At 50.6% G+C, this 9,926-nt stretch overlaps 1 protein-coding gene across 1 annotated transcript; it reads right to left on the bottom strand.

Annotated features, from left to right (window-relative positions):
• Window positions 1-488: 488 nt before the first annotated feature.
• On the bottom strand, window positions 489-8,024 carry LOC107116251 (kelch-like protein 12). The gene is made up of 4 exons (XM_015418144.1): window positions 7,946-8,024; window positions 6,003-6,081; window positions 4,344-4,568; window positions 489-1,992 (listed from the first exon to the last, which is right to left on the bottom strand). Exons 1-4 carry the CDS (start codon window positions 8,022-8,024, stop codon window positions 489-491), a joined length of 1,887 nt encoding a protein of 628 aa, XP_015273630.1.
• Window positions 8,025-9,926: the final 1,902 nt, after the last annotated feature.

Below are 9,926 nucleotides of genomic sequence, written 5' to 3' on the forward strand. Positions count from 1 at the left end.
GATGGGCCATTGGCCTGATCCAACATTGGCTTCTTTTATGTTCTTATGGAATAACTTGTGACTGACCCAAGGTCACCCCAGCAGCTGCATGTGGAGGAGTGGGGAATCAAACCCGGTTCTCTCAGATTAGAGTCCGCACTCCTAACCACTACACCAAACTGGCAGCTTTGTAGATGCAGATAGACAGAGGATGGGCAGGGTAGAAGTGTGATAAAGAAAGAAAGAACTTCTAGCTGAGCTAATAGCCAGACATTAAGAGTATATCCTGAGACTTTTAATAAGAGTCTAGGGCAGACGTAATCATTTTGTAGCTAGCGGTGAGTCCAACGACATGGGGGTGAGGCTTACTGATCATGTCCACCCCGAGCAGCTCATTATTTCATGTACAGTGGCCAGGAAATAAAAAGGAATCTGCAGGCGATGGGCAGTCCCATTTTAGGATCTTTGTTATGAGGTTCCATTCCTAACAGTACAGGAAATCAGAGAGACTATCGTCCTCCCCAGCAGCAGTTAAGGCTGCAGCCCTCTCTGAGAGAAGAACTTGAGTGTCCTTTCTTGGTCTCATCCACCCCAACAACAGCCAAGGCTCTTGACGTCTCCAGCAGAAGGAACTGGATTGGCTTCTTGGGCATCTTCAAGATGGCGCAGCTGAATACTCTCCCCTCGTCGGTAGTGGGGATTTCCTTCGGGCACTGAATCCAGCTTGCGTCCCGTGGAACCCAGCTGTAACAGGTGTTGTATGAACGGTTATCGTCTTTGCCAGCTAACAGGTAAATCTTCCCCTCCTGCTCCACCGCACAAGCAAAAGTCAAGGCCACCGGCAGCTCTGGGATGGCAACTTCCCAGTTAACTCTGCCATCTTCATGGAGAAAAAAGCTCCCTTTGGTGCTGAAAGGGATCTCCTCCGTGGGTACCGCACTGTGGGCCAGAAAACTGCCCCTTTCCTCTGTGAACCCACCGATGACGTACATCCCGGTACCGACGGGGACGGCGGCTGCTCCGTAGCAGGCAAACTCCATGAGCACCTCATTCCACCAATCGGTCTTTGTGTTGTAGATAAGGAGGCCCCTGTAGCTCCTGGACGCTTTCCCTCCGATGAGGTAAAGCTTATTATTGAGAACGGCAGAAGCCGGGTACGTCAAAGCGAGGGGCAGGTTCGAGATGGGAGCCCACGTGCTCTGGTTCACGCTGTAGGCCTCGGCAGAAGTCAGCGGACCGGCATCACTGCAGCCTCCCAGAGCGTAGAGCTCTTTGTTACAAGCTAGAAATGGGTGCACTGCCCGGGGTATGGACATCGATGGAAGCTGAGTCCACTGGCCAGTCAAAGAATTATACTCATACAGGCTGTCAACAAAAGTGCAGTCCCCTGTCTGGCCTCCGGACAGGTAAAGCTTGAAATCCAAGGATGCACATCCAGAATAACTCAGATACCTCAGCGGCGGAAGGTTCTCCCACTTCTCTGTGTGAGGGTCAAAACAGTGAAGGTAAGAGTGCGGGCTATCTCCATTCTGGGTCCAGTTTTCATGGAGTTCCACGCAGACAAAACAGTCATCGTACATGCCCTTCCGGAGTCCCCCGCTCTCTAGCAGTCTTCCTGCCCCATCCAGCTCCTTCCACCTCAGACGCACATGCCGGTAATACTCAGAGACATCTGCTTGGACTTCCATGACCTCCCCGGCAGTCAGCAGGGGGAAACGGACATGGCCCAGCAGCTCCTTAAACAGAACGAGGCGTGTAGACGGCGGGTGTTCTGCCCAGCTGCGGACGGCTTGGTAGACGGTCAACTCAGAGGCTACCTCCAGCCCATTGGAGCAGATAAGGCAAATCAGTGTGTGGTATTCCAAGCCCAGAAAGTCCTCTTTCTTACTGAGGGCCCCAAAGTATTGGCTGATGTAGGCCCAGGCCGCTTGCAGCAGAGCTTGGTGACTGTGTTCGTGAGCCAGGCGATAAAGACTGAGGCAGTTTTTCATGGTGACATTCTTCTCCAGAAACCTGACAGGACAAGAGAGAACACATCAAGTGCTAGCCGTAGGTCAGTGGTTTCCCCCATTCAGATCCCCAGATGAAGATAGGGAGTTATTTCTACCTGAGATGTAAGATCACCTCAAGGGTAAGTCTTAGTAATTGTGGACGGCTGGGCGAAAGTCCATACGAGGCCCCAGAATCACTGTCACCCCCTGAATAGAGTCAAGCAAGGAGTGGCCCTCACCCCAGGCAAGGTGGGCAGGAGCAATCACTGTCCTCCTGAAGCCCCAGACGGGGCAGGTACAAGTGGCAGCAAGAGCTTGCTGCCCCCTCCTTTCAGGGGGTGGAGCTGTGGGCAGTCAGGGAAGCTGCCCCTGTTGCCCACTGAAGAAGAAGAAGGAGGAGGAGGAGAAGGAGAGGAGGAGGAGTTTGGATTTATACCCTACCCATCACTCGGAGCCTCAGAGTAGCTTACAATGTCCTTTTCTTTCCCCTCCCCACAACAGACACCCTGTGAGGTAGGCGGGGCTGAGAGAGCTCTTCGAGAACTGCTCTTGAGAGAACAGCTCTGACAGAACTCCGGCTTGCCCAAGGTCATCCAGCAGCTACAGGTGGAGGAGTGAGGAATCAAACCCAGTTCTCCCAGCTTAGAGTCCATGCACTTAAGCACTACACCAAACTGGCTAAGACCGCCCCTGGATCATCTACTGTCCAGGGTGAGGCCTTTTCAATGGTGGTTCCAAAAATATGAAACACCCCTGTAGGTCACTTGAGATAGCAGCTAAGTCCTTTTCTACTTGCTTGAAAAAGGAATGGAATTTGTTTAGCCATTAGGTTTCTGATTTTATCACCCCCCCTTGTTGTTAATATTCTTTCACTTTTTTTTTTTTAAACATTCTTACAATTTTATGGTGCTGACATTATGAATGTTTTATTGTGCCATGTTAATGAGCCCACCAAGAGAAACTGTTAGTATTAATGAGCCAGTCTTGAAAGTATATTATGTATGTGAGCAGAGGATCAAAGATTACTTCATGACAGTGTTTCCAGGGGTCCCTACCCTTTCTGAGCCTGTGGGTACCTTTAGAAACCTGACACAGGGTGGTGGGTCCAATCATAAAAGAGCAGGAGCCCAAGTGCGGGGGCAAAGAGGGGTAATTCCAGAGGTCATTTCGGGGGGAATCGCGGGGGATCACAGTTCCCCTGAGTGAGGTGCGGGGGGGCGGGGCACATGACGAAGCCCCACCCCCCGCTTCCGGCCGCCCCGCTTCCGGCCCCCATTCAGCCAGGAGGTGGCAGGAGGTCCACCGCCGGGCCCCACATGGGGTTCGGCGGTGGACCTGCAAGGCCGGCGGCGGTGGCCGGGACTGTTGGGGGCAGGGTGTGTGGCCTTATGACACACTTCCGGTGATGTCAGGGGGTGTGGCATATGCTAATGAGTTATGCTAATTAGTTCCCCTAGCTCTTTTTCTACGAAACGACCCCTGGGTAATTCAATAATATACACTGGGAAAGAGGAATGAGAGAGAATAAAACCTGCACTGTGGTGAGAGATGCCACTGAAACAACATTATTTTAATCAGTACAGTCCATCAGGTCTCCAGTGGCCAATCAGAAATTCTGAGGGACCAATGCGCCAACCTGTCCCACCCACTTACTAAAATCACTTAGTGGGCACCAAGAAAGGTGTCAGTGGATGTGGCCTTGGGACAAGTCACAAATTCTCTCGGAGCTGTTCTCTCAGGAGCAGTTCTTGAAAGAGCTCTCTCAGCCCCACCTACCTCACAGGGTGTCTGTTGTGGGGAGGGGAGGGGAGGGGAAAGGAGATTGTAAGCCGCTCTGAGACTCCCTCAGGTAGTGAAAGACAGGGTATAAATCCAAACTCTTCTCTTCTTCTATGGTGCCCACGGGGACCATGTTGGGAACCCCTGCTTTAGATGGAAACCTATGCAATATTCTTGTAGGAAAACCTCTGGGGTGGGGGGGAGGCTAGCAAGGGAAACAAGAGGTTCCCAACACCTCATACCAAGATGACTGGGAGCTCTTCTGATGGTCCAGTGCTTAACTATTCCCCACCCACCTTTTGTCTCCCTCAATTGTTCCCTCCGACTTGTGCCATTTCAAAATAAGATTCATTGATCCAAGGCTGGAAGTGTCAGGCAGGGTAAATAGGCTTATTGGGGGAAATTCCAAGGGCAGAATCTGTGACACCCCCCCCCCCCGATTCCATCATTCTCTGTAAACACATGATTAGGACCATGGATTTGGAAGTATTGGAATGTTCCAAAACATTCCAGTTCGTATGTTCGGGAAGCCGAGAGCAGAATTGCCACTTATGAGAAACTTGTTGCAGACTTAAGGAGGGCCACCAGCATTACCTTCCAGCTATTTCTTTCAGCGGAAGGATCTGGAGTTTGCCAGCTGCAGTGAACAGATCCTGGGCTGTGTCTAGCGTGAGGGAGAGCTCTTCTGTGTAAAGGTAATTCAGGAGGCTGTGGAGAGTGGAGGAGGCCATGTCCTTGAGCTGAAACGCCTTGTTTTGCAAGCCACTGGAGTTTTTGAAGATATCTCTGAAATAAGGGCTGATCGAAGCTAACAGCATCCTGTATTTAGCAAAAAGGAATCCTCAAATCAAAGGTCTGAGAGAGACAAGAATAATATTATCGATTGCAGTTGTATTCCCATCCTCCCTCCAAGGTGATTTGGTTGGCTTACAGGTCCCCTCACTTTGCTGTTATAAGGTTGCCGTGGTGATGGCCACAGGCACAGACAGCTTTAAAAGGGGATGAGATAGATTCACGGAGGATAGACCCATCCGTGCCTATAAGCCACGGTGACTCAAGGGAACCTCCGCCTTCAGAGGCAGTCCACCTCTCAATCCCAGTCCCAGGAGGTAACACCAGGGTCGGCTACTGCCTCTATGCCTTATTTGTTGGTACACCATGGTAACTGGTTGGCCACTGTGTGAGACAGGATGCTGGACTAGATGGACCACTGGTATGACCCAGCAGTAGGGTTTCTAAGTTGCGGCGGGGGATCGTGTGTCTTTGCAGAATTCATGCCGCGGGGACGGCGAGACGTGTTGCACCCACCGTCGCCAGGAAATGACACTACACGTTGCTCTGGCAACGGGGCTTCAAACAGCCCCGTTGCCAGAGCGACACGTAGCGTCATGTCCTGGCGATGGTGGTGCAATGTGTCTCGCCGTCCCCGCGGCACGAATTCTGCAAAGATATGCAGATTTGGCGAGATTTGGGAGCCCTATCCAGCAGGGATCTTCTTATGTTCTTACGTAATAAGGGCTCTTTTTGTAGGAGGAACTCCTTTGCATATTAGGCGACACACTAGCCAATCCTCCAAGAGCTTACAGTAGCCCCTGTAAGAAGAGCTCTGTAAGCTCTTGGAGGATTGGCTACATTAGGGGTGCATCGCCTAATATCCAAAGGAGTTCCTGCTACAAAAAGAGCCCTGCTTAATCTTATAGGGTTGCCAGGTTCCCCCTGGCCATTGGCAGGGGATGGGGGAGTAGGGTTGCCAGATCCAGGTTGGGAAACCCTTGGACATCTGGGGGTGGAGCCTGGGGAGGACAGGGAGCTCAGCGGGGTACAATGCCACAGAGCCCACCTTCCAAAGTGTTGCTAATTCTGGGCTGGGAAATTCCAGGAGATTTGGGGTGGAGCCTGGGGAGGGGAGGGACTTCAGCAGGCATGATGCCACAGTCTCCACCCTCCGAAGCAGCCATTGCCTCCCTCTGGGATGTCACCTGCAGATATTTGTAGCCGGGAGAGAAACTGTAATTCCAGGAGATCTCCAGGCCCCACCTGGAGGATGGCAGCCCTGAAAAGCAGGGTTCCCACTCATGTGGAGAGAGTTGTACACATAACGGGACTTGCATGCAGCCACACCAACATGCACAGGCTGGGGTGTGGGACTTAATGCCGTGATCCGGCTCCTCTCCCCACGTGTTTATAGAGCACATTTGGGGGATCAATTTGTGCAAGTTCTTCTACCGGTATACAGGATCCATATGAACTCACTGATGACAAGGAAAGCTCTTCCCTTCAGCCTCCAAGGTGACATCACAGAGCTGCTGAGCCTGGTAGAGCTGTCTCAAGCCTGCAAGAAAGCACACAGTCCAGTGAGGTTGGATCTAAGGTTGACAACTATGCGCTGAGAAATTCCTGGAGATTTGGGGGTGGAGCCCGGGGAGGGACCTCTGTGGGGTATAATGACACACTGCACCACCTCTGAAGCAGTCCTTTAGAAGAGAAGAGAATCACAGAGTTGGAAGGGGCCCTACGGGCCACCTAGTCCAACCCCCTGCTCAATGCAGGATCAGCCTAGAGCAGTGGTGGCGAACCTATGGCGCGGGGGCCAGAGGTGGCACTCAGAGCCCTCTCTGTGGGCACGCGTGCCATCGCCCCAGCCAGGCCCAGACCATCATTAAAGTGTCGAATTCTCTGCCAAATAATTCTAAGTAAACGAAAGCATTTGGGATTGCTTTCCTTACTTTGTTTGGGTCATCTTAAGTTAATGTATGAGTTGTTTTTTTGTAAAGTAAAACCGCAGTATTCAGGTTAAATTGCCGTGTTGGCACTTTGCGATAAATAAGTGGGTTTTGGGTCACAGTTTGGACACTCGGTCTCTAAAAGGTTCGCCATCACTGGCCAAGAGCATCCCTGACAAGGGTTTGTCCAGCCACTGCTTGAAGACTGCCAGTGAGGGGGAGGCTCACCACCTCCCTAGGCAGCCGGTTCCACTGCTGGATTTCCTTCAGGGGAACTGTAGTCTGGAGATCGGCTAGAATTCCAGGAGATCTCCAGGCTCTACCTGGAGGCTGGTGACCCTAGTGGATCCTGTGGGTCCACTCTACTAGCAGAGGTGCCTTCCTGTGGTAGAGGAGCCTTTTCTGTCGCAAGGTGTCTGAGAAAATCTCCCTCTGGAGGAAGGCATCACCGCTAGCAAGAACAGAACTGGACGATCGGGGCCAGTGAAATAGAAAGCAGCTGTTAGCTCTTCCTTCTGTGACAGAGAGGCTTCTGGGATGCCACTAACAAGAGACACCTGGCAGGGTCTCGGTTAATTCATCTCAGCATTTCACAATCAAGAGAGGTACATCTGCCCATCAATCTCCAAGTCTGATATATTTGTTTCCTTCACTACGTTCCCTGCTGGAATTAAAGCCAAACAAATGGTAACCGTATAAATTAAGCTTGCAATTACTGTTTGGTCCTTGAATCTGTTAAACATCTTCATTATGTTATATGCTAATCTGCTGCTTGCCCTCTACCAGTAGGTTTTGTTGTTCCGTCGCACAGTCGAGTCCGACTCTTTGCGACCCCATGGACCAGATCACGCCAGGCCTTCCTGTCTTCCGCCGTCCTCTGAAGTTGGCTCAATTTCATGTTCGTTGCATCTATGACACTGGCTAACCATCTCATCCTTTGCCGTCCCCGTCTTCTTTGACCTTCAATCTTTCCCAGCCTCAGGGTCTTCTCCAGGGAGTGCTCCCTTCTCATTGGGTGGCCAAAGTATTTGAGCTTCAGTTTCATTATCTGGCCTTCCAGGGAACAGTCAGGGTTGATTTCTTTTAGGATTGACTGATTTGATCTTCTTGCAGTCCAAGGGACTCTCAAGAGTCTTCTCCAGCACCATAGTTCAAAAGAATCTATAGTCCAACTCTCGCAGCCATACATGACTACTGGGAATACCATTGCTTTGACCAGGCGGACTTTTGTTGGCAGGGTGATGTCTCTACTTTTATCATGCTGTTTAGGTTCGCCAGTAGGTATGGACTGGTAACTTCCATTTCAATGTATCTAAAGAAGTGTGCACGCATGTGAAGGCTCACACCCTGAATAAAACTTGGTTGGGCTTAAAGGTGCCACTGGACTCAAACTTTGTTCTGCTGCTTCAGCCCAACAGTTACCCACCTGAATCTACCCCCCAAGTTCATTAGTTTGGTTACCTTGAGACTCACCCTGACATAAATAGGTTTCGTGAGACTGAATTGATTTTTCAGTGCCATCTTCTTCATCGCTGTCTCTCTGGGAATCCATGCTCTTTGGTACCAGAACTGGCTCAGGTTCATCATGTTCACCTACACGGGAACAGAATAGGGGTCTAGGGCTCGAAAACCATTCATGCTAGTGCAATATAGGTATATTGAAATTACTGAAAAATCCAGGTCATAGATTCATTCAAAGGTGGCATTCTGGATCTTGATTTCTGAAATCTGCATTTCTTCATCAGCCAGAGCGATGGTTCAGAAACCCCAGCATATTTCTGAATACCAGTTATTGGGGATCAACAACAGTTATTGGACCTCCGTGTCCCTGCATTCGGGTTCTGTCAGGGCACTGATTGGCCCATTGTGGGAAACAGAAGAAGAAGAAGAAGAGATGAGATTGGATTTATACCCCGCCCTTCACTTGGAGTCTCAGAGCGGCTTACAAACTCCTTTCCCTTTCCCTCCCCACAACAGACACCCTGTGAGGTAGGTGGGGCTGAGAGAGCTCTTGACAGAAACTGCTCTTTTTCAAGGACAGCTGTGCCAGAGCTTGTGACTGACCCAAGGTCACATCAGCAGGTGCAAGTGGAGGAGTGGGGAATCAAACCCGGTTCTCCCAGATTAGAGTCCGCACACTTAACCACTACACCAAACCAGTGGTCTTATCCAGAAGGACTTTTCTTATACCCCTGTAAATTTGTGTGCCCTGTCCTGGATGGCTAGCCTGATTTCTTGAGATCTTAGAAGCAAAGTAGGGTTGACACTGGGCCGGAGGTATGCTTTCTAGTTCCACCATTTCTTCAGATATGAAAGTGTTCAGGTCAAATGTCATGGGGTCTGTTTCTCCTCCAGCTACCATTGGAGCCTCTGCTCACGTAGTTGTGTGAGCCTGGGTTGCTTGAATGGATGCTTATGTTAGCCATTGCCCTGCTCAGATCACGTGATGGGGATGGCTTCTGGGATGTCTAAGTAGCATTGGCCCTAGTTAGTTACTTAGATGGGAGCCCATCCAGGAAGTCTAGGGTAGCTATGCAGAGACTGGCAAACTGTTTGTCTCTCGTCTTGAAACACCTCCAGGGTCGCCATAAGTCACCTGCGATTAAACGGCAGTTTCCATCACCGCTGTGAATTAGGGTACTAAAATGTGTAAATATTGTCCTTGCGATCAAATTCACTGCTGAGTTTGAGACTATTTTTTTAATTAACTTCCAGTCTTTACATTTTAACCTTGGCCCTTCAGAGTGAAAAATGAGAGTCCTTTTGTTATTTAAAACACAAATATTTGTCGGGCTAAATATACATGTTTTCAGGCTTGTTTCAGTTCTACAAAACACTTCGGTAAATAGGGAAAGGATGATGGCACCGTTCCCACCAAAATATAGCCCCATCTCGTCCCTACAAACTGCGGAAAAGAGAGAAGAAGTAAAGGCTGAAGGACTCTAAATTGTGCCTTTGAGAACTTTGGTTCCAGGGGATGATGGGGGGCACTGTTATTGGGCAATTAAATGTAAATGGGGAGGGTTAAAAGTTCTAAAAGATTGACACAGTTCATAAGAAGTACAAAGGTCCCGTTCACACTAGGGGAATTTGGGCCGGGAGCGGGACAGATCGGGGGCGGAGCAAACGGCCGCGATCACACCACAACATCTGGGAAGTGTAGTGCTTCTGCCCCCGATCCGGCCCTTCCCCTCGAAACTCCGCATCAACTGGGAACCACCTACCGAGGTGTTTCATCTGGATGAGGCGCCTCAACCGGGCCGTCGGATCGCCGGCGCATCTTTGCGCCGGCGCATCCCCGGCCCCCACCCGAACTGCGCATGCTCCGACATGCGCAGTTCAGCAGCCTCTCCCAGTTTTCCCCTCTCATCTCTTCAGTTTCTCCCCATATTTCCCTCTCCTCAAATGCAAGGCCCCCAAAGCTTTGCTCCCCCATCTTTCTCGAACTCCCCAC

Source organism: Gekko japonicus, unplaced genomic scaffold (assembly GCF_001447785.1).
Source record: "Gekko japonicus isolate JY-2015 unplaced genomic scaffold, Gekko_japonicus_V1.1 scaffold1736, whole genome shotgun sequence".
Lineage (NCBI taxonomy): Eukaryota > Metazoa > Chordata > Lepidosauria > Squamata > Gekkonidae > Gekko > Gekko japonicus.